The sequence below is a fragment of the Rhyacophila brunnea genome, unplaced genomic scaffold, assembly GCF_057557595.1.
Source record: "Rhyacophila brunnea isolate RB1 unplaced genomic scaffold, BYU_Rbru_1.0 scaffold_20, whole genome shotgun sequence".
Classification (NCBI taxonomy): domain Eukaryota; kingdom Metazoa; phylum Arthropoda; class Insecta; order Trichoptera; family Rhyacophilidae; genus Rhyacophila; species Rhyacophila brunnea.
Window position 1 is genome coordinate 21,263,994 of NW_028232860.1, and position 25,792 is coordinate 21,289,785.

The 25,792-nt window shown below is 34.2% G+C and overlaps 3 protein-coding genes across 3 annotated transcripts; 1 reads left to right on the plus strand and 2 right to left on the minus strand.

Moving 5' to 3' along the window:
* On the minus strand, positions 1–11,530 carry LOC147071385 (mediator of RNA polymerase II transcription subunit 6-like). The gene is made up of 6 exons (XM_085948627.1): positions 11,331–11,530; positions 11,026–11,240; positions 9,996–10,170; positions 8,827–8,932; positions 4,229–4,401; positions 1–648 (listed from the first exon to the last, which is right to left on the minus strand). Exons 2-6 carry the CDS (start codon positions 11,220–11,222, stop codon positions 403–405), a joined length of 897 nt encoding a protein of 298 aa, XP_085804753.1. The 5' UTR covers positions 11,223–11,240; positions 11,331–11,530; the 3' UTR covers positions 1–402.
* Positions 11,310–16,539, plus strand: Naa80 (N-alpha-acetyltransferase 80). Its single transcript, XM_085948629.1, has 2 exons — positions 11,310–11,522; positions 15,962–16,539. The coding sequence occupies exons 1-2, from the start codon at positions 11,516–11,518 to the stop codon at positions 16,537–16,539; spliced, it is 585 nt and encodes a 194-aa protein (XP_085804755.1). The 5' UTR covers positions 11,310–11,515.
* On the minus strand, positions 16,526–24,967 carry LOC147071387 (flavin reductase (NADPH)). The gene is made up of 3 exons (XM_085948628.1): positions 24,824–24,967; positions 21,831–22,217; positions 16,526–16,787 (listed from the first exon to the last, which is right to left on the minus strand). Exons 1-3 carry the CDS (start codon positions 24,894–24,896, stop codon positions 16,639–16,641), a joined length of 609 nt encoding a protein of 202 aa, XP_085804754.1. The 5' UTR covers positions 24,897–24,967; the 3' UTR covers positions 16,526–16,638.
* Between the last annotated feature and the right edge of the window lie 825 nt (positions 24,968–25,792).

Here is a 25,792-nt window from a genome sequence, read left to right on the forward strand (position 1 = left end):
CACATATACAATTAATATCTTTATTGGGAAAAATAAATACAGATCATCCATTTTATTCAACACAGTACAGCTAATATTATATTATGTAAGTTCTTTCACGTTGCAATAATATTGAATGCTTAAAAGATTAACCTACTGAACTGTTGGCATATGATGTACCAGTAATTCTACTAATCGGCAATTTGTAGGGGTCACCAATAAACAAGTCAACAAACGACACTTTAATTCTTGCATCTTTTCTACACCTTAACAGGATAACAGCAAAAGTGACATAACAATGTTTTGGACCCCTGTCACCATGTTAAATGGTCATCACATATACAAATCTGTAAATCTTCATTGTGGAAAGCGGTGAGACTGCACAATGAAAAATGTTAATATGCTTCTAATATTTATCACTATCTAGCCTAATCTTGGTTTCTTTTCCGGCGGTGGTTTCATACTCTCTTGTTTGACAGTTTCCTGTCCAGCGTTACCGCTCGAAGGACCATTAGCCACAGTATTGACGCCGTTTGAAAGAGTGGCACTATTTGCCTCGATTGGTTCTTGTTTTACGGTGAGATTGGGATTGTTATTATTTGTGGATTCGGGTGCCTTTGCATCTTGGCCTCTTTCCGTCGTATTTTCAGTCTTGATAGTGCCGTTTGCCTAAAACAGGAAAATATGGTTTAACTCAGTGTTTCCCAAGCAGTGGCGCACCCAGGGGGGGGGGGGGGCAAGGGGCCCTGGCACCCCCCAAACATGAAAATTATCAGAATGATTTTAAACATTGAAATTAAAAGCCAATAAACTATACCTTAGGCTTATACAAATAAAAACATGGCAAAAAAATGATTTGTAATTCTCCAGCACCATTTTTAGAAAAAATTCTTAGATTTTAATTTCTAACACAAAAATTTCGAAACACTAATGTCGGGTTTTTTTAGAAACCCAATCCCTAATGAAACTGTCAAAAAATTCTCGGTGTCCACCCGAATTCCGGAGTGGTGTAGGTCATGGCTTGGAGGTCTGACAGGGCTCTAGCCTGGGGGTTTGGGCTGTGGGTGGCCCGGCGTGTCGGGTTGACCAGATAAGTGAGATAAACACACATCATAAAACATAACATAACAGTATAAAAATGCGCTATTATACTTCATGGCGAGATTTTAAATTATATAATTGTGCAATATAGTTTCTGATTATTATGTGTCGACACTCAACAGCTCCATTATTAAAGTAGATGTATTAAAAATCGCCAATAATTCACTGTATAAGTACCCTTAATTTGAACTGTGAATTGAATTTGAATTTGAAATGTAGTGTTTCACACTGCCTTTAATCTTAGCGATAGGTAGGGGGCCCACCAAATATCCTAGTCTGAGGGCCCGTTTCAGGATGAGGGGGCCATGGTGTAGGTACACCGAGTGCAATAGACAAAAGACCGATAAACGAGAAATTAGGCTGTGTTGTGTTGAGTAGGTTTGTGTATAAGTTAAATGCAATAATACTTTTTTTTGTGCATTTTCAATTAATATTTTTGAACCTCAATATTAAAAAACCAAAAATCGACGATGAACATTCGGCAAAAAGAACGACTACACCCACTACAGTCGGTGGTGGTGTAAATCAAAAGAACATTTTTTTTCAGTGGAATTCGGCATAATTATTGTTGGTCTCTAGACCAAGCGGGTAGCACAACCAATATTATTTGAGTAATGTTTAAGCATACTAGGCACACATGTCCAGCATGGTCATTGTTAGTCATTTCTAATCCGCCAGTCGCTGATGACACGCTCAACCGCCACTATGCCTCCAATTTAATAAAAACTAGGAGAAACTACAAATATACCGCCGTGTATTGTGAAAATATGTAAAAATAATTATATGAAGAAGAAAAAGAGCCTATGGGACTAATTTACATTTTCCTCCTTGGGCCCCCCCCCCAATATTAAATCCCGAGTGTGCCACTGTTCCCAAGCTTACAATACTCTTTAGAAACATAAGTTTTACTGGCGTACCCCAGAACTAATTATGACGCCTCTTTACAGTTGACAACACAGAAGTTTAGTACCCCAGAGTACTATTACAACTATGCATATACTAGGACAGGGGTCGGCAGAAGCAGCTCTTTGCATGAACGTTTGCGGCATATACTCCAATTTCACCTTATCTCAAGCAGTCTTCGAGTTTATGAGATAGAGCCGCCGAACAAACTTAGACTCATACGGCATACTCTCTACCACTCTTTACTCTACTCATATTCTTTACCTGCATGCTCACACCAGTTCAGAGCAAATAAGACTACACTAACTTTTATCGTACGTCCTCTCAAAATAAATAAACTGTGGAGCAACAAATTCACAGATCTAACCAGCCGCTTCGAAGAACTCGAAAGAGAGAAATCCAATTTGATTTCTCAGCACAATTGGACAGTTGTAAAACAACTGCCTAATATAGATACAATAATATTTGATACACGGAATAGTTCGCCTGAAACATGTGTTAAAAAAAAAAACTAGCTTTTGGTATTCTAACAATCTTTGGCTTTACATATAAATGCGAACAAACATTCTCATTTATGAACCAAATAAAAGATAAACGAAGCAGAATAACGGATGAAAATTTACAATCATGTATTCAATTAAAAATAAGTAGATATTTGCCAGATATAGTAAAGCTATCAAAAGCGATGCATGAACGCCGTTTTTTAATAGAAAATCTTGAAATTTTTCCCCCCTAAAAATCAATATACATAATTATGTATATTATATATGAGGCGTCTAATTACAAAAAGCGACAAGTCCACAATTCAATATTTTCAGGAAACAACGTTTTTATGTAACCAAGCTTTAAATAATATAAAACACGGACTTGGCGCTTTTTGTAATAAATCGAGACTTAAAATATTTTTTTTCGTAAGGTTATGTCGCGTTTTGGAATTTATAGATCAATACATATTGTGTAAAATTATACAAAGAATATGTGCGTATTTTTTCTCGATTTTGACCAAATGTAGACATCGCTTTTTGGAATTATACGCCTCATATATGCGACTCTCTGGTACCTTTTTTATCCTGTTTCCTTGACAATTTGGCTCTTCTCACTCGACAAACTGCCGACCCCTGTACTAGGAGATCCACTCTTTTTTTTGTTATGATTACAGCAGTGGCGCACTATTGGGGGGGGGGGCCAAGGAGGAGAATGTAAATTAGTCCCATAGGCTCTTTTTCTTCTTCACAGCCTAATTTCTCGTTGTCTATTGCACTCGGTGTACCTACACCATGGTCCCCACATCCTGAAATGGGCCCTCAGGCTAGGAAATTTGGCGGGCCCCCTACCTACCGCTAAGATTAAAGGCAGTGTGAAACACTACATTAACGTTTTTCAAAATGTGTTTCAGTTCAAATTAAGGGTACTTATACAGTGAATTATTGGCGATTTTCAATACATCCACTTTAATAATGGAGCTGTCGAGTATCGACACATAATAATCAAAAAATACATTGCACAATTATATAAGTAATTGAAAATGTTCATGGCCATGAAGTTTAATAGCGCCGCAGGCGACTTTTTTTTTACTATTAAAGCTAATTTATGATGTGTGTTTATCTCACTTATCTCGTCAACCCGACACGCCGGGCCCCCCACAGCCCGGGCACCCAGGCTAGAGCCCTATCAGCCCTCCCCAGCCATGACTTACAACACTCCGGAATTCGGGTGGACACCGAGAATTTTTTGACAGTTCCATTAGAGATTGGGTTTCTAAAAAACCTGACATTAGTGTTTCGAAATTTTTGTGTTAGAAATTAAAATCTAAGAAATTGTTCTAAAAAGGGTGCTGGAGAATTACAAATCATTTTTTTGCCGTGTTTTTATTTGTCTAATCTACTGGTTTTCAATTTCAATATTTTTGGGGGGGGGCAAGGCCCCTTGGCGCCCCCCCCCTGGGTGCGCCACTGGATTACAGACATAACTTCAAAATTGATACTGATATGTATTGGAATAAAAGTATCGATATGTGGTACCGGTATTGAGGATATACCTATTCACCGCTAAAAGTATACCTTTCAATAAATCTTCCACTTTGGCGCATGATGCTATTATACATTTTTATCTAACAGTTAATGAACGACATCAGCAGACCTGGGTGAAATCTCTACTATATCGATACAATCCTTCTAAGTCAGTATCTAATTCATTCAACAAACTTATGTAATTTCATAGAATGAAGAGTAAAAATATTACATACTGGATTAACGACAGGTTGCTGAGTGGTCGGCAGTGGAAATTGTCTCACAAGCTCAGCGAGTAACATATCTACCCTCTGTCTCTGGAATAATGTGGAAGGCTCTTCTTTTGGAAGAGACGGTGCCTCTTTTGCTGCTGCGGTGGACGATGCAGTAACTACTCCACGGTCGAGACCTGATAAACACAGATTTTATTTTAACTGAGGCAGTAGTTCAGTTGTTGGCAAACTGTCAATCGCAAAGCTTTATGTTGGAAATAAAAATTTTCAGATTTAACAAAAATGAGTTAAGGTGATGTCTCTAGGTAAAGTTGTTATCGAAAAATAGCTAGAAAAGTTTATTAATCGGTAAATATATATTCAAAAGTAATGAGAAAAATAAAATAAAAAATTAAGATGTATCGTGGAGTTCTATATACCAAAAATACGTGTCAAATTCGGTACATTTCTATCGGGTGGTATGGATGAATGACATAAGATTTATTATCAAAATTACGATAAAAATGTACGTAAATCTATTACCTAGGGAAACGCTAAACGTTAATTGGAATTTATTATATCCTTATATCTTTTTTTTCAAATTTAAAAAACATCGATTTAGAGGTTAGAAAGCATGCAATTAAAATCGAAACATCTCGGTTCAGATGTAATTTATCGCAATAAATGCTTAGCGTTTCTATTAAAAATATTATTTAATAATTTTTAGGCTAGTTATTTAAATTTAATCTTGTATTTTTGTATATTAACGAATCGATTGTAAATAAAATGAATATTTGACAAGACTTTATCGACATATGCTGCTAACGCGGAAATAAATCGAACTATTTTTGAAACAGTACTTGCAAAGATTAAAAAATACATACACACACACATACATTGAAAATAAAGGTTCGCCAGGTACGAAGACAAAAACTGTGTTAATTCTGCTGTCAATAATTTTTGTTTGCGATATTGGAGCATATGTCAATGGACTACATATATCAACCTCCACTTTCTGAAATAGTGTTGTGTAATTATTTCAGATATTTATTACTGTTTTGACGTACCTACCTTTTATAAAGCGATTTTAAAATAAATATAGTTTCATAATAATATAAAGAAAGCATACGAGCGAAAATGCCTAAGATACTTCTGACACACATCACATTTAATCTTTGTCTAGTAACTGTACAATTTATCCATATTTATGTTAAGTGTTTAAAATGTTATAAGTAAAAAAAAAATCGTCTATTCACGTGGTAGTCGCGAAAATTATGAACAATATACAATGTTAAAAATAATAAGAATTGTTAAAATTTCTAGTCACAATATTATTCAAAGACAAATTAACCCGATCAAAACAGCCTCGACAAACTTCCACTTCACTAACTTTTGTTCTATATGTTTATCCTGGATACAGCGGCAAACACATTTTGAAAATAGCCGATATACTGGATTATTTGTTAGTTTGGGTTAGTTTAAGTTAGATTAGGTAATCCTAACAAATAATCCAGTATATAGGCTATTTTCAAAATGTCTTTGCCGCTGTATCCAGGATAACCGACTTGTACCCTAACTTTAATTACATACATACTATTGTACTATATTTGGGCCATCAAACGTTCATTCCTGTCTACGGCCTTAAAATTATTATCTACGTGCCTATATAACTGTATGCCGTCCTGTCAAAAAGTGGAGGTTGATAATTTAGTATGTAGAAAATAGAAGTTATTATTAGTCTCCATAAAATATAGGGTAAACAATTCAGTGAATGAACACATAAGAGGTGAATTTGAAAATAAATTAAATTAAAAACGATTAAATGAACTAAGAAAATTATAACAATAGGTAGGTACAATAAATTGTGTATAACCGTGGTATTACTAATTTTATGCCGTGATGCTTTGATAGTTGAACTTTTCATAATATTTGGATCACTATTTAGTTGCTCATTTATCTGCTACATCATAAAGTCGTAAATATTGTTTTTTTATGAAGCAATCATAAATACAAAAAATTAAGATCTACTTTTCAATCATAGTAGATACCTAGGAATATGGTATAGGTGTTGATAATTTTTAATTATTTATTCGAGATCTTCAGGGAATTACAAAAGTCCACACCTAGAAACCACTGGGCCAATAAGGTTTCTTTTTATATCTCCAAATCCATTTCACTTACACATTTATAGGTAAAATAAATAAAACTATCTTTTATTTTATCTTGCACTGTTCTTTAAAATCGACATTAGATTTTTTCAAATAAATAACGTTCTGTCTTTTTCTTAGAATATTATGTAATCAGTGGTGCACTTCAAATTCTAAATTTTTTTCTTACGTTTTACAATTTTTTTTTTAATTTGTCACTTATTTTGTCCTTGGGTTTGCTTATCAAGATTTGTTCGCATGTTTATTTACGTTTTTTCTTACCTCCAACTTCTTTTTTATTCAATTCGTTGCGTGTCTTACTTTATTCTTATCTCAGATATAGTTAGTTAGTTAATACAAACCGTCCACTCTGTGGAGGCCCATATGAACCCATTAGGATCGGACATGGTTGAAGCGAAATGAATTGGGATGTCTATATAATATCGACATTGTCATAATTATAACTACAGTCGAACTCGGTTATTACAATCTCGGACATAGCGAGATCTCGGATGTAATGAGGAAACAGTCGTCGACATTTGGTATATGATTTTCTCCGTACATTTTTATTCACTGTTATAACGAGATACTTATCGTATATACCGAGCTAAAATACTGGTAATGTGTTGATCGTTTAAAGACATTTCGACCCTAAGCAATAAAATCCGATCGGACAGGATGCCGCCGGGGACAGATTACGTTTATGACACTAGTTAAGTGTCTAATTGTTGTTTTCGCCGACAATAAAAATACCTATTCTCTGATATAACGAGTACCGCTTATAACGAGCACATTCAGCCGGTCCAACCTTCCTAGTAATAACCAAGTACAACTTTACTGTATATTCCTTATTTTGCTTAATAATAATTCGAATGGCATTTGTTTTGCTATTCATTTCATATCATTCTTTTATTCCACCTCTAGTAGAAATTCGATGTAATTGTCAATTGTACAAGATTAAACTCAATCTTATAAACATTTGTACTTAAATGTTCATTTACTACTATAAATGAATTTTACTGTAGAAAAATATTTATATTAATTCGTATTGACAACGTAAAAAAATCTGGTTCATTGACTGGACAGGATACCCTTGTATTGCCACTGTAAAAAAAACTACGGTAAACGAAATGTAAAAATCATAAACACTTTAAATCAAATCAAATAGACATGTTAGAATTGTAAATATTTTATGAGGAAAATATTAATTGTAAATATTTTTACATAGGTAAGTAAATATATAATAAATTTAAATGCATTTTTATCAAGCTTATGATTTTTAATATGTGGCGACACACAATATTTTATTTTATATTTTATTGCCATCTGGTTGCGATCGACGAAAGTTTTTAGTAACACATTTTTAGAAATTCATGGTAGATGCCTGTAGATGCCTTTAGATGGCGTTGAAGTCACATTTGATCGTAAATTGAGGCAAAGAATTCGCCTTAATCATGAAACAATATAGAAAGCATTTTGGAAATTATTGGTAATCAATTTGGTTATGAGCACAGTGATGCCAACCATACTATAATTATAGTAAAATACTATAATTTTAATTCCGCGAAAAATGTAAAATACTATAGTTTTACACCAAATATACCAAAATACTATAATTTTAAAGGATTCAAGACGAAAAATGTTCCTGTACTATATATTTTTCAGAAATACTATAATTTTTATGCTTTTGTACTATAATCAGCATAGAAAAAGATGGCAACACTGTATGAGCAGCACCTGATATGGACTGGAATGCACTAGAGCGCAGCACCGGTTCGTGAAATCCCTCAGAGTACCGTTCCGGTTACGGAACTTCAAATATCGAATACCTATTATAAGCTGCCGTGATTTAGATATAGAAAACGGGTGTGGCATATTGTATATTGTTTTATATTATTTATTTTAATTAATAATATTAATACAATAAATTTATTGTAGAGATGATACATAGGTATGTTATCAGTTTATTAGTATTATCTACCTCTGTAGAAATGTCTATCAGAAAATGCCATATCAATAATAAGGATAATTAGTCGCATCTTATATTACATTTGTGAGACTACCTTTTCTTGACTTTCATAATGATTAATGGTTTTAAAATAAATTATCGTTTTCGCTTCAAGCATATGGCCCCTTAAAGAAAAAACTTTTATAAAAAATAACTGTTGGCATTTGACCAATCCATTGGGTTGATGTTTCATCGAAGAAATATAATATATTTTCTACTGCAACAATCTAACTATCCAAAAAATAAAACTGTCCTCGCATAAATGACAAATAAGCGAAAAATGAATGTCAAACTGACAAATTAAATTTTTAGAAGTAACCTAATATTACCTGAAAATATTTAAAAGATATATCGCAATTCATCATAATCATCATTAAACTGGATCAATCCACTGCTGCTGTGTAAAACAATAGGCGTTTACTGGCTAACGAGACAGTTGACCATTGCCGTTATCAATTAAAAATTACCTGGTTTATTAGGTTTGAAGTCCCATGAGTAGCCTTTGCTTGGATGATACCTTGAGAAGGTGGTTGTTTCCTCGAATGATGATTGCAAATGGTGAACTGCTGACAACTGTAATTACCGAAAATACATTATAGTCTGACAGACAATGTTTATCTATTCCTTTAAAGCTATCAATCTATAAAACTTATGTATATTATATTCCTTTTTATTCCTTCGTCCATGAAAAAGAAGAAGATAGTAAATAATAGAATATCATATTTCTGCATCAAATATCTGTGCAACAAGGGTGAACAAAAGGGTCCATTAAGTATTTACTGTCAATTCCTTAACGGCCCACGTGCACAGGTCAAAATGGAGATTTTATGGTATTTTCAGAGCATGATCCTGGACATTCCTTAAACGTTGTAGATAATCTATTTATATAATTTTGAAGCCTTATTATCCTTTATATTTATTTTAAACATTTGATGACTGCATAAAGTATTTTTATTACATAAAATAAATAGTATTCTTTTAAACCTCTCGATCTAATGTTTTAGAATATAGTCATATTTCAGTACATCCATGTGCAGTGGTGTTAAGATTTTTTAGATTTCTTAATTTTTAAACGCATTTATAAAACCATAAGTAAAATTAATGTTAACATTATATAGTGAAATATTTACGATAAAAAATAATATTTTATAATCTCTGTGATCCCAAATTTGACAAGAATTAGGCATTTTATTATTCAAAAAATGGGCACGATTAACACATTTGAAGATAATTCTAAAGATACTGATTGTAAGCTATGTCTTTGACTATTCAAATGTGATAAACATCCTACGAATAATGATTGTTTTTTTAATAATTATTGACCTAAGAATAAGGTAGTATTTTTTTGAAATACGCTATTTCTATTGGCATTTCCCAGTGGTTAAGCTACAACATACGGCCGTAGCCATAAGTTGACAAACGATAAATGAAGTAGGGAGTAAGATCATGTTAACGCGCGTGTTTGAACATGTACCGTTTAAAAAAAAAAGATTTTTTTTTTCAGTTAGGTACATGTTCAAACACGCGTAATATAGCTAAATAGCTAAACATGTTTGAGTTAATGTTCAAAACATTCTGCTGTTATGCGTATATGTGTCTAGCATGTTGGATGTCTGGATGGACCTTAATTTCTTACCAGTCGTGAATTAAGGACACTGCCTAAATCGGGTGCTTGATAAACGATGCCAGCAATAATGTAATAATCAGCCAATGGGGTGGCCTGCGTGGGGGAGTGCCTGTGTTGTTTACGAATCACATATAGGATCGGTTCTTGGACATGTAATAGCATGTATTCCAATCCTGTCATATTGCTGAAATTCAATGACAAATGATTATTAAAAATGCTAGCGTGAATTACCAAAACTCAGCCTTTGAAGCGGTTTCTCCATAAAGCAAACGTTTCCATCTTTGAACTCCATATTATTGAGGAAAATTAACAGTATTTTGTAATTTACTTGAAAAACATATCAAGAAACAATCTAATTTACAATGTATTAATTATCACTGGCGAAGGGTAGAGGTAGGCTGTTGTAAAGCAAACCATAATAAACACAGCATACATAAACCATAAGTGCGTTGTCTTCTGGTATTAACTATTTTTTATTTAAGCCGCGTTGACACGGTCCAAGTACACTTGGATCGAGTGCCATCCAAGTGACAGCTTCATACTATTTATTCCTATCCAAGTTAACTTGGATGAGTAGGACGCGGTCCAAATAGCTTGGATAGGAATAATTAGTATGAAGATGTCTACTTGGATGGCACTCGGTCCAAGTGTACTTGGATCGTACTTGGACCGTGTCAACGCGCTTTTAAGGACATATTTTAATATCACAAGAAGTATGATATACCATATCTGCTGTAGACATCCACAAGATATACACCATAATATTTTGCTTCAGTCGGTATTTGAGCCTATGTACCCGCTTCTTATTAAATTAAAATATAATTATGGTATGATCGCCACAGTAAAGAAATATATCAAGATCGGGACTGGTTTTGTTGAGATCGGAGTTATTGAAGACTATTACAAACTATACAAGTAGGTACCTATGTAGGTAATGATTTGATAACAACTAGTTTAGAAGCTCAACATAATGGTCGCTTTCACTTCTACCCCGAGTATCTTGTCTTCCCTAGATTCAATAAAATAATAAATAATTTACTTGAGTTGTTCAGGGCTTAATCTCTGCATTTTTACAATTTCATTGTTACATGTGCGGTCAAAGAAGGGATTCGACCTCTCTGCAAAATAATCCATTATGTTTGTAGGGTTCAACACGGGTATCCAGGCAGAATCATGCCAGGATAATCCTAAAGGATTTTCCCCAGCAATAGGAATGGACCCTATTCTTCCCTGCATCGTACAGGTTGGCAGCCACTGCAAAGATAGTAAATTGGAAAATACTAAATACATTAAGTTTCCTTCCACTGCTAAATAATTATTTTTACTGTGGCAACAATAAGTTACCTAAAAATAGGTTAGTCGGACGCCTGATGAATAGAAGAGCTTGTTTTTTTAACACAGTTTTATTTTGAATCTACTCTTCTAATATTTGATGTAAGTTTTGTCTCGCAATATTCTTGTCATATTGACAGAAATCCACACAAAGCGAATATGCATCGCTCTTGACAAGCAACAAACACTTCGGAATAATGACAGGTTAGTGCAATATTGCCAGTCTAAAATTATATTATAATGCGAATGTGATTAAATTACCCTATTATTAGCGCTTGCTAGCAGCTAGATACGGCTTACTTAAAATGTAATCAAATAAAATTCGTCATCATCCAAGCTATTTTCGTTCATTTTACATGGCTTAATAAATTTAATAATCAAACGTAAATAATTCAAATAAAATAAATGCAACTATTACAGTGCTCGCAAACCTTTTTTATTTAACAACAATGGCAATGTTTCAAATGCCAATGACCTTTTTATTAAAATAATAATATAAGGAGATTATTCCCTATTCCTTCATAAGTTGTCCATCTACATATCAATAAATTAGATGATACAAGATACAGATTAAACCTGGAAAGTGTGAAAGAAAACTATAGCCATAATAGTGTTTATTTGGAATTTGTAACATTTTACTGCTAAGTACAAATACAGTCAAACTTGGTTATTACGAGGAAGATGGGACCGACTAAATTTGCTCGTTGCATTACTCGTTATATCAGAGAATAGGTCACATAACACAAAAAGTCGCAATTCAAACAAAAATAGAAGTAGAACATAGAAAATCTGAAAACCATCGTAAAAATCCCCGAAACAGGCATGGCATTCATAAACTACAAAAGAACTTGTTTATTGTAATAACGCTGATAGGTACCTACTGACTTCAGCTTGGATTTTTTATATGAAATTTCAACCATATGCGTGGATACTTTTTCAATTTTGTTGGCGAAAACACCAATTAGCTACTTAGACACTTAACTAGTGTCATAAATGTAATCCGATCCCGGCGGCATCGGTCTACGGTCGGATTTTATTGCTTAGGGTCGAAAATGTTTTTAAACGATCAACACATTAAGTATCAGTTTTAAGAAGTTTTTGACGATATTTTTGCTCGGTAGGTATATCCGATAAGTAGCTCGTTATAAAAGTGAATAAATGTATGGAGAAAATCATAAACTATAATGTAAACGAATGTTTCCTCATTACATCCGAGATCTCGCTATGTCCGTGATCGTAATAACCGAGTTCGACTGTATCCACTATGTCGTTTATTTTTGTTTAATGAGAGATATTGTTTTATACAACTGTACAACTGTTTTATTAGGTATAAATCACTAATCGTAAATAATTCATAGTACCGCTTCTACACGTGCATGGATTTACTTGCACCAATAGTCTGTACTTTAAACTATCATGATAATAACTGTTTACACATAAAAGTGCTGACTGTGTCTCCAATCTCATTCTTCAAGCGTAAGCAAGATGTGATGTTGTCATTGTATGGTGCTATTTGACAGGTTCAGACAAGTTCGTAGTTAATCGGTAAATGTCGAAATGTTCTGTGCTGTGTTTGTTGTATTTCTTCCGGAAGGTTCGCCACTATCGTTCTACTGTGCATGCGCATCCGCCATGCAAGTACCAATTCTTCTTCTTCAATGGCGCTACAGCTCAAGTCGAGCCCTGGCCTCCTCCACCGCCGTCCTCCAGCTGGAACAGTCCTCCGCACGTCTTTTCCAGTTCATGATTTTTAGCAGCTGGTTGGCATCTTTTGTAATGTTGTCACCCCATCGTGTGCGTGGCTTTCCCATTGGCCTTTTCCCCCCTGGGCTTCCTTCAAGGATCTTCTTCGGTATCCGTGACTCAGGCATGCGCTGGACATGGTCTGCCCAGTTTAGCCTCTGGAGTTTTATGAAGGTGGAGAGTTTTGAATCTTGGTATAAGCGGTATAGTTCCGTGTTGTACATAATTCTCCACTCCCCACCATCATTCATGGGTCCGTATATCCGCCTCAGGATCTTCCTCTCAAAGCAATCCACCATTTCAGCTGCTTTCATATTTAGTGTCCATGATTCGCACCCGTATGCAACGACTGTGCGTATGACGGTTTTATAGAGCCGGGTCTTAGTTTTTCTGTGGACATTTCTGGATTTGAATATGGGCAGCAATGAGAAGTACGATTTATTTGCAGCGGTTATTCGGGCTTTTATTTCTTCCAGTTCCTTGTTCTCTTTTGTAATATTGGAACCCAGGTATGTGAACCGGTTGACAACCTCAAATTGATGTTTTCCAAAACTGGAACTTTGGCCCAGCCTACTCTGATTTTGTACCATGACTTTAATTTTGTTTTCATTTACTCTTAAGCCAATCTCTAGTGCGGCCCTTTGGAGGCGGTCAAATTCTTTCTTCACAATCTGTATGGATCTGCCCATCATGTTGAGGTTGTCTGCATAGCCAACCAGTTGGCTCGGTCTGCTTAATATAGTGCCGCTCCTATTCACTTGAGACTTTCTGATAGCGGATTCGAGGGCTAAGTTGAACAGCATGGGAGCCAATCCGTCTCCTTGCTTTAGATCCCGAGATACTTCAAAGCCCTTCGTCAAGTTGGCCATTCACCTTTACCTGGGAGTGTGTTTCTAACAAGCCTGACTAGTTTCGGTGGGATTTCAAAGTCCAGAAGGACAGTTCATAGTTTTTCCCGGTCGATGCTGTCATATGCCTGCTTAAAATCAACAAAGAGCTGATAAATGTCCACATCAAATTCCCAGCATTTTTCCAGTATTTGGCGAACTGTGAAGAGCTGATCCGTTGTAGACCTTCCTGCCCTGAAGCCAGCTTGGTATTGGTACTTACTATGTTTTCCGCGTGACCTTCCAGTTTTTTGGTAATTGGCAAGTACCAATTATTGCATGAAAATTTGATATGAAACCATTTATTTATTCCTCCTAATTTTAGGTAATATTATTTGTATTCAAGAAAACGCATATTTCTTCATAGTTTTTATTTATTAATGAAAAGAACAGGAATGAACACGTGAAAATAAATAATTTATGTGGTCTTATATGTTTCTGAAGAACAAATGTTTGGTTTTGATTTCAAATAAGAATGAAATTCTTGGCAGGAGTTCTCAAAAATTTACTTTGGTAATTAACATTGCTTTAAGAACTCCGACTTGCGACTGTGTTTTTCCGCTCTTCCACAACTTATTCATAACTAAGAGAAAATACCCTTTCTAACGGTGCATTAATGCCGAGGAGACATAAAATGTATTCAACAATTATTATACGAATGTTCGTATGATTCAAATTATCGGTGTGAAAGTGTTTGAACAATTCCATCCAATGACTTTCGGTTAAACATTCCCAGTGTTCCATTCTCTCGAATCAAAACAGTTCGGAAGCTTCTGAATTTTCACGCGACAGTTGGGATTTGTTCGATATCTGCGCCTACGCAGTAGAACGATAGTGACGAACCTACCGGAAAAAAAACAAACTACACTGCGCAGACTAATTTTAAGATTTTCACGACTGTCAAAAGTACCATAAAATGACAACATCGTGTCTCGCTTTCTCTTGAAGCATGAGATTGGAGACAGTCAGCACTTTTACGTGTAAACAGTTATTGTCACGATAGTTTAAAATACACACTATTACTGCCAATAAATCCATTTACCATCCATCCATCCACAGGCGCTATTTGACTTCAATGACAATAAAAAAAACAATTGTAGACTATGAGTACAAAAATAGGTAGTCATCATTTTGTGATGAGTTTGAGTAGTCTATTTCTAAATCCGGATAAGTCCACCATTCGATATTTGCAGTAAACGACATTTTTGTCTTTCAAACATAAATGGTTGGTTCGACGCATAACAGTATCCAATGAAACCATGGGTCGCAGGTTCATTCCGCACACATTAAATGCTTGTCGTTTTTCAATATGCATTCAATCCAGTGGGTTGGGCAAATGGCTCATAATTTACCTGTAGAAATCCATTTACTCCACTTAGGAGCGAACATGATATTTTACTTTACTTGACAAAATAGCAGACTAACCCATTATTGCAATAGATATAACCAAAGTCAAATTTAATAGATGCATCTGCATTTACTTGTTAATTATTTGATGTCTGTAAGTCAATCATATTTTTCGTATGGTTTTAGAAGCTATAGATAAAGTTACACATGGATTATGAATTTTTTTCAGTTCGAGGCATCCTGATGATCAAGATTTTTCCATGGCACCCTAAACCGAAATTGACTCATTATAGTTTAGTGTTTTCGCCGATATATTATTTTCCATCTAAAAGTGAAGACTTCATTTTAGCTGTTTTTCATTCAAATCCGAAGATGACTCGTTTTTTCCAGTGAAAATATTGGAATATTCCACGGTACTCCTATAACACACACTTTGGTAACTCATGTCATGGTGCGTTGTGTGAAATTGCACATAGAATATGTACGTATTTACTGTTAGGTTTTGGCTATTTGCGGACTTATCGGTTTTTAGAAATAGACACCTCACTTAGTAGATGGACAACATGATTTTATTACATCGAATATGGAGTGGTTTAATTTTGTAGACAGTGTGATATAATTTTTAATCCTTGTAATTCTAAAGAAATATTGCAATATTTTTTACAGACATTAACGAAGCAACTCTTTCAGTTGTCCCTTTACACCAACATCCTGAATTTATGAAACAATGCTGTGATCTTATTAATGAAGAATGGAAACGTAGTGAAACCGCACGAATGCTAAGCCTTCAAACCTCATGTGACAAAATGCCAACATGCCTAATCCTATTAAACGTAGACAGTGTCATAGGACATTGTAAACTAACTCCCATACCTAGCATTAAAGATAGCTGCTTTGTCGAATCCGTTGTGATTAGCAAATCTTTGAGAGGAAAAGGATTGGGATCGTTTCTCATGGAAGCGAGTGAACAATATTGTAAATCTGTATTACTGTTAAAGACTATCCACTTATCGACATTAGGGCAAGAACAATTCTACGAAAAGCTGGGATATACTATTTGTGAACCTGTTAATATCTACGGCAGCTCTCCGCAAGTTCAAAACGATTTTACATACATCAAATTTAATTCAGAAAAGTCACAGAATATGACCAACTACATGAAAATGCCTGCACCGCCCCCCATGAAATTAGATACCCGAATACCGGTGAAAACAAAGAAAACATACATGGTGAAATCAATATGATGCAAATAGTTTATTCAATCAATACCTGAATATAAAATACATTATTTCCATAACATAAACAATACGACAATATATTTTTATACTTAAATAGATGCATGTCTATTGTGTGACATTAGCAAGCCCGACAATTTTTTCATAGTGTTCCGGGTGTGACAAGCTGTCCACTAAAAATGTTCCCAGGTCCCATTTGGAGATGGAGCGTCCGGGACTCTTGTTGTACTCCGTGGTGAAGTTTGCGCTCGGTGTATCTACGCAAAGAGACATTTTTTTTATTATTAAATTAAGCTGAATCCCAAAAAATGTGTTTCCATTTACTTTCAAACCAAGAAACAATAGCTTTTATTAGAAAAGTAGAAAGTGTTTTTATATATGAGTCGTTGAGTTATTAAACCCGCACAGGTCAATTTTTCAATAAAATTAGAAAGGCTTATCTGCTTTTCCAGTTGCGGGTTTTAAAATCCATCCCGTTTTGTCAGAAATTCAAAATGAATATTGAGGTGAGTTGCAAAACCCATGTACATGAATGACCAATCAAACCTCCAGAGGATCTTAACGCCTAAGCGACTCATATTAAGTCGTTTCCAAGAAACTGAGCTTGACTTTTTTTTCAAACCCATTTCAAAGAAACACGATTCTATATAACTGGCAGTTTGATTTGTTACTACTATTTAATTTAAAGGTATATAATAATAATTGGGATAGAATTTACATAGTAGAATTTCATTTTACAACAGTATATTAATAATTATGTAATAATAATATTAGTTGTAATTAGACAAAGGGTAAGCATTCATTTCAAACTGTCCAAATTCACGAATTTTTTTTTAATGAAATCGGTGCAAACACAAATTTTAGTGTTAGATTATATAATTACTGAGTTCAGCAGATTTCAAGGAGTACATATTGAAATGAAGATATATTACCAAACACAGTGAGAAGTTTCAACAAAATAATTATTTTACTTCATTGTTTCTTTACAAAAGATATATTTAGAATAAGGTGTGTCTTTTTCGATCCGTCCCACCAGTGATGTCATGTTTGGGTAAGTGAAAAATACAACATTTGAGAATAGGTTCTTTAAAAAGGAAATTTTATTGCCTGCGGCGCTGACGAATTGGCTATACTTACCAACTAACTATAAATGTCAGGAGTTTAAAGATTTTTGTTGCGTTTATCCGTTTTTAATAGCCAATGTAATACCCCATTTACACGTGCATGGATTTATTGTTGACAGTAAGTATTATCGCGGCCATAACAATAAAATGTATGGATAAACATGTATTATCCTGCAGTTGGCAAGATTGCATGCATGAATCAAAAAAATTTGGAAGCTTCTGAATTTACATGCGACAGTAGGATTTTTTTGATCTGCGCCTGCGCAGTAGAACGATAGTGGCGAACCTGCCAGCAAAAAAACCAACTACAAATGAATTTTCAGGTTGTCCGATTTTCACTACCTACCTGTCAAATAGTACCATAAAATGACAACATCGTGTCTCGCTCACTCTTGAAGAATGAATTGGAGAGACAGTCAGCACTTTTACGTGTAAACAGTTATTGTCATGATAGTTTAAAATACACAATTTTGCTGCCAGTAAATCCATGCACGTGTACAGGCGCTATAATGAATTACATACTCTTACAATTTTCTTGCTAAAAATAGTAGGGGGCGACATTTTAATTCAGCTTAAGGGTGACACTTTGCCTAGTTATCTCCCTACCTACTGCTTTACATGTCTTGTAATTTACTCCTCTGGAATTGAATGTGTGTCAGCCAGGCAGGGGTTCCCCAAAATTTTACAAAATATTTCAAGGGGTTCCGCATAACAAAAAATGTTGGGAATCAATGGAGACTTTATCAGTTGTCCACCAGCGCCTATGATGTTACAACCAAAAGATATGTCAACTAATAATTAATTAAGAGTTAATCTTTCATGTTTATTTTAAGTCTACTTGTTGATTGAAAAACATCATTGTATGAACATTGTTCAAATTGTTCAGTTGAATAATCAGAAAAAATGTTTTTACGAGAGTTTAAGATTGGTTTTTTGATTTCTCAGAAGAGAAATTTCAAAAATTTCATTCACAATGGAAGTCTAGGACATTTCTTTAGCTCTTCCAATTCCGCTCTAAACATTTTTTTACCAGGAAATTTAATAAATTCCATTCAGAATCATATATTAAGACAGTTTGTTTTTTTATCGAGAAATCAAATTTTCCTAGGCAGTTTAGCCTAGTGACAATTTCTTTATTTCTGGAGAATCTCATTTATGATTTCTCGAGAAATGAGAATTCTCGAGAACTCTTGTGACAAGATTTTTCGCCAGTGCGCCCTCGGAGAATATTTGATGCGCCCTCAAGATACCATCAAATTATAATATTGTCACTCTACTACCAAATTAAATTTTATAAAAAAAAATGTGCAAGTTTAATGACTTAAATCTAAAGATGCAAGGAAAAAAACACCACCATGCTGACATAATCAGTGCAGTAAATGCATTTAAATGTAAATTGCCATTATGGAGGACACATCTAATAAAAAAATCATTATCACATTTCCCAAATCTTAAACATATTATTGAGAATTTGGGAGAAGAAAACTATATTTATACATCATATTATAAAGATTATGGATACTCTCATAGAAGAGTTTTCTTCTAGATTTGAGGAATTTGTGTTATTAGAACCAGTGGGGAGATTTTTTATAAATCCATTTAATATTACTGAAAATGATATATCCAGAATGATTTCAACAGATTTTGAAATTAGTAATACCGAAGACCTACAATTGGAAATAATAAATATGTATACAAAATGATACTACTATATTAAAAGTACATTATAATGATAAAATGTTTTGGAATTTAGTCGAAGAGAATAGCTATCCTAATTTAAGACATACTGCGCTATGACATATTCTTGCATGTTCTTTTCTAACATGAAATACTTAAAATCAAAATATCGATCAAGAGTATCAAGACACACAGACCCTCACTTGGATAATTGCTTTAAGGACAGGTAATTATAATAATTATGTACCTGACTATAATAAGTTAGCTGAAGATTTACAGCGCCAGGTGTCGCATTGATTTTTTTTTGCATAGCATGTATTCATATATAAATATAATAAGAACACCCATTTTAAATACATATGTTGAAAATTTGAATCTTGGTTTATTGTTTGACCTTTCTTGATTTTTTTTATATTTTAAAGCTTGAAATATTAGTTATATATTTTTTATGTTGATTTATGTCGATATGTATTTATCTTCTCATATTAGTTGATTGGTTAATATGGTGTTTAATTTATAGAACTCCATTTTACTAAAAATGCACATTTTTGTGATTTTTGGGGGGGCTATCAAGATTTTAAGTTCTATTGGGATTTTTAATAGTTATCTGAATTTAAAAAAAGTATATATATGTAGGTATATACTATGCGCCCCAGGCTATGTTCAAAATTTGTATTGCGCCCTTCATGGCAACAAGGTTGCCGACCTCTGCTCTAGTGGATAGTTCATGATAAAACTTTCAGTAGATTAAAAATGAAGAAAACAATGTGGTTTTATGAATGTGGTGACTACATAATATTTGTTACAGTGATATAAGATAATGTTATTTTTATATTTGCTTTCATGACTTCAATGATATTGTTTATTTTTCCGCTGAAGGATCTCTTATTTACAAAATAATGTACACATTCAGACAAAGAAAGGTAAAAAATTGTAATAAAACATCGTTAATTCAATGACTTATTGTCAAACTATTTTTTCTATTAAAATACACAAGATTTTTTCCCTATCTTATTTCTTGACCCTACGACAGGCCATGAGGCAAATTGACAGCAATATTGACGACTAAATGAATAATGAAACACAAAATGTTTCTTTAAATCCCAAATAAACTGTTTTGGCGTGCAGTGTGATATTAGATAAAAAATATTCTATTGTCTATAAAATATCTAAAATATGCCATTAGATCATATTATTTAATTTAAAATATTTTATAAATAGAAAAATATTTTAATCTTTTATGGTTTGGTTAGACAGGGTTTAATCGAACATTTAAAAAAACCATCTCTAATTTATATTATTACTTCTATGAAAACAAACAAGTAAACTGTGTCTGTTAAAGTTTAGTGTGCGCTATTTATGTTGAATTTCCATAGCTCACCTCCACCCTCTGCCACTGGTAAATAATATTAATATTTAAATTTTGTTTTATTTATGAGTTATTAACATGTTGTTATGGTCCATAAAAATCACCTGTATTATACAAGTTATTTTCAAATTCAAACCTTGTTTAAATAATATACTATTACTTTTATTACACTTATGTAATGAATAGGTATGATTTGTTTTTTCAATCACGTCAATCTTTGATTCGTTTGATTAACAAAATTAGTTTCCTTATCTGCAATAAACCATGTTTTGTAGATATTTCAGTCTACCTGCTAACAGAAATCGTATCACTACGTATTTTTACATCATCTATTCAAATATGAATCTTAAGCTTGATTTTGACATTATACTTTATTAGTAGTGGATATACATTTGAATCTCATTAGGTATGAGGTATGAGATAACTGAATAAAATATAATTTAATTATATATGATGAAATTAATAAATAGTGTATAGGATGATTCCATTAGAGGGGGTTTAAGCCAGGACCATTCCAGAAACAGAAAAAAAAAATATATAGGTGAATGCAATATTATCAGAATCTCATATTGATAACAGGTTGGCTCCTCTCCTCTTGACATTCTACGACACAGCAAGGCCTGTCAGTGGAAGACCCTTGGCACTCACGAAATGAAACAACCATCTGAGGCATCAATGTTTACTTTAATACGCTCACGCTGTATGTCTAAAAGACAAGACAGTTCGGATGACACAAACTGACACTAACGATCCTAATAATTATGACTGTTAGGCCACGTGCATTTGATAACCATTTGTGGATGCGGCAGGTCACAATAACTAGTAGGTGAACACACCCGCAGTTTTACCTGCCAGGTATTTATCGCAAGACTCAAAATGCAGAGTGTATGAGAATGTACCCGGAAAGTACGAAGGGTCCGCGAAGCGTCAAGATGTTATCAGCACTAGGAACTCAGTGACATCTGCTAGGTTTTGTTAATCCTGACTCCTTTCTAAAAATTCCTTTGCACATTTCTTTCATCACTGCACCAATCTATGTCCGTCACTCAGTTGTCCTGAATTCTAATTGGCGGTCTATTATTGAATTTATGTTAATAATAGATATACTTATATTTTTTGACGGATATTACCTGAAATATGGGGCGGGAACACAGCAATATATTTTAATCCGCTGTGCGTAACAGCATCTCGCATGCGAACATGGTCAGAATTCACGTCTACGAAAATTTTGGGCACCTTTTCCTGCTCGTAAAACAGAAAAGCTGATAGGCAAACCGAAACAACATTAACATTGTTGGTTTTCATTGCCGCTATGATATTCTTCATTCCTTCAGACATGACAGTGGTCGGTTTCAGGTCGTTTCGCGTTCCCAGTGCTACGACCACGCCGTCCATACCTTCAACTGCTGAATTTACATCTGATTGGTTCAACACATCGCCGACGACTACTTCCACTTTGTTTTTCAAATTATCAGGCACCTTGGCTTCGTCTCTGACAAACGCTCGGATTGTCAGACCTAAAAAAGAGAAAACATTCAATATTACATTCGGACAAATATGTGGTCTTTGGTCAGATGGTAACAGCATGCAGTTGGTAATTCCAAGATATGAATTCAGTAACTGAGTTATAACAGTAATTCAGTAACTGAGTGAGTAATTTACTTAGATTTCTGAACTCTTTCATTTGATCAATTCAAACTATTGAAATAATGATAATATTTGTACGTTAATTTTATATATTTAATTAGGTTTACTCCAATGAAGAAAAGAAAAAGACAGTTTTACACTTAAAGGTCGTCCATATATGACATCATGTCCTAATGGGGAGGTCTGATATAATGTGAAACAAAATATAAACTCATTTTTCTAACAATAAAATATTTCATGTTTCCAATCAATCTTTTGCAAAAAATAGCTATTATTAGCCAAAGATGTGGTGATTACGACAGGGGTGTAAAAGATTTTGTGATGAAATGTAATGGTGAGGCGCAGTGGGGTCAAAAAATACTCAAAATCATGCGACGTCATTTATGGATGATCCCTTAACATAAATTTTCCTTATCACTGATGTTTTATTTACCATGGTTATTAGCCATTCGCTCAAACATAAAGCTGCGTATCCACTAGATTCGCAAACCAGTAGCGCTCCACGATCGTTTCTAGTGGATACGTTCCCATGCTCCGAACGTGTACAGTTCGACCACAGAATGCGTTCCGCTGTCGGTTTTTTTGCAAGCACAAAGGCGAGTGGAGTGCGTTCGTGCAACAGACTGTAACAATTTATAATGGAGTGGTCAGAAGAAAAATATTAAGCTCTCACCGAACTATATTGAAACAATCTGGTATTGTGGAATCCTCAAGACCTCATACCTGTATATTGTCTTTCAATGCACAGATAATAGCATTATAAACTTCAGGAACAACTTTGCCGATTGCTTGCTTCCAAATTTTAAACAAATATTGCATAAAACCAGTGGCTAAAAATCTTACGATTAAAGTCTGCTTATTTTGAATCGATATAACCTTTCGGAATTTAGTATCATTTCTTTGGATCGATGGCGCTACCAAACTGAGCAAATGTTCCAAATTTGACGAAGACATTTGCATAAAATTTCTGTAATGCCCACCTAGTTCTTCAGATTTTAGGTCCAATAGTAGAACCCCTTTATCCCTGTTTATGTAGAAATCGGCTCGCCAAAAATGAGGAGGCCTTTTATAATCTTCTACCAAATAATGAATGAACATGAAAACAGCACTCGCCACTAACTCAGACGACATGTTGGCATAACTCTCCTTTTGAGCGGTTACAGGTTCGCGAACATAGTGGATACACAGCTTAATATACGAGGCATCTAATAACAAAAACTGATATGTCCACAATTCAATATTAGTGGGCAATTATGTTTTGTGCGTCAGGCGTCTAGTTGCTTTTACATTAGTTTCTTTTTTATATGGTATTTTATTTTTAAACTAGAAGAATATACTTATTTCTATTAGCTAATTAACCCCTATTTGTAATACTAATTGTAATAAAATGTTAAAATGTAATAAAATAAAATTATTGGGCATTTCAACATCTATTTAAATCACTTTAAATAATTGGTTTCTGTAAGTTGGGTTTTCAAAAAATTTTGTCGTGTGATTTTGGGGTGTTCTAGAAATTATTATCAAAATATCAATATTATTATGTGAAATTGTACATAAAAATGGAGCATTTTTGTAAGATTTTAATCATAATATATTAAGTATATAGACTTATCAGTTTTTGATATTGATCGGACACTTGGAACAGAAATTGAAAAACAGCATGTGCATTCGAATTCCAGATTCAAGGCTTTTGGAGGCGAAAGCTTTTCTACTACTACACCGTGTGTTTTAAAGTTCATGGATATAACTCAGAGGTGGAGCATTCGGCTGTTATACACAGAAAAACTTAGCATGTAAGTTAACTAAGCGTTCTGATGATGAGTTTTTAAGCCAAAAAAGTAAGGTCCATTAATTTGACAATTTAGAATACATTAGATTAACAAACAGGTTTGGGGCCGTAGCTAGAGCCAAATTGTAGCAATCAGATTATTGTATGTTGGCTATTTTTAAGGTAGGGTATTTCCCCTTTATGTCACCCCTGGCTATGGCCCTCTACCAATTCAATCGATTTATTAAACCCTTTAAGTCATCAGATTAGCCTTAAAGTACCTGATATTGAAAAAAAAGATAAGAACAAGTTCCCCCTCCTCATTCAGAGATAACTGCTATTTTAATATATCAACGAATTGGTCAAGAGAAACATTCATTTTCTAAATAGATTACAAATTACACGCTTTATAGAGTTGCTAAGTATATGACTAGCCTTGATAATGGAACCTGTAATGACTCTAATATGTAAAAACAATTTCTATAACACGATGAACTGCTACTATTTTAAAACAATGCGAGTTTTTTGACATTCTGTATTTTTCTAGCGTTCTATTTTCAAATTTGTAAATATGACTGGTAGGTATATTTAATTCCTAATGTATTATTCAATTACATGGTTATTCAAACACTGATCAGTAATCATACTAGTGCCTCAAATGATAGGTACCTACACTTTTTGTAGGTAGGTATGTCGAATAATATTTACCTTTTTGTATTGCCGCTTCGACAACGCATAATCCAGTCATGCCGGTAGAACCAAATATCACAATTTTTTGCATTTTCAAGTATGGATTTTGTCTTATTGTATACGGAAAGACAACCTCACATGAAGAGAAGCACGGACGAAATGATCGTTGTCAGATAATTATTATCATATTCTCACTAAAGAATGGTTACAGTCGCCGTCAATTATTACCGTATCACAAATTTTAATAATATATGACATTTCACTTGACACTTGACGGAGCGCCGGTCCAGCGATTCTAAACCGTTGGTTTATAAACAATTTTTAAAAAATAATGCTGATCAAAAAATTAAACGCTTCCGTTTTAGCGAAGTTTCCTAGTTGAATTATTGAAACAGATAGTAAAAAATATATAAATGGAAATAAAAACTAGAATTGAGATCACAAGGAGCGCCTTTCTCAAAATGAGACGGCTCCTTAGCAATCGAGATCTTAACCTAGGTCTAAGACTGCGTATGGTACGTTGTTATGTGCTCTCAATTCTTTTCTATTGTCTGGAAGTATGGACGCTAAACCAAGAGATGTCACGAGACTTCAAGCTTTCGAGATGTGGCTGTATAGACGCAACCTCAAAATTCCTTGGACTGACCGGGTGACAAATGTTGAAGTTCTCAATCGAATGGGGAAGGACCGAGAAGTTCTACGTAGTATCAAAACCAGGAAACTACAATACCTCGGCCACATTATGAGAGACAAAAATACAGCATTCCCCAACTCGTCATTCAAGGAAAGATCAATGGGAAGCGTAGCAGAGGACGGCGCCGCATCTCGTGGCTTAAGAACCTCCGTGATTGGTACGAGTGCAGCTCCACCGAACTGTTCCGGGTAGCAGACGACAAAGATAAGATCGCCTTGATGGTGGCCGACCTCCGCTAGGGGATGGCACAATAAGAAGAAGATATGTTATTATTTTTCCACGAGACGGAGTGA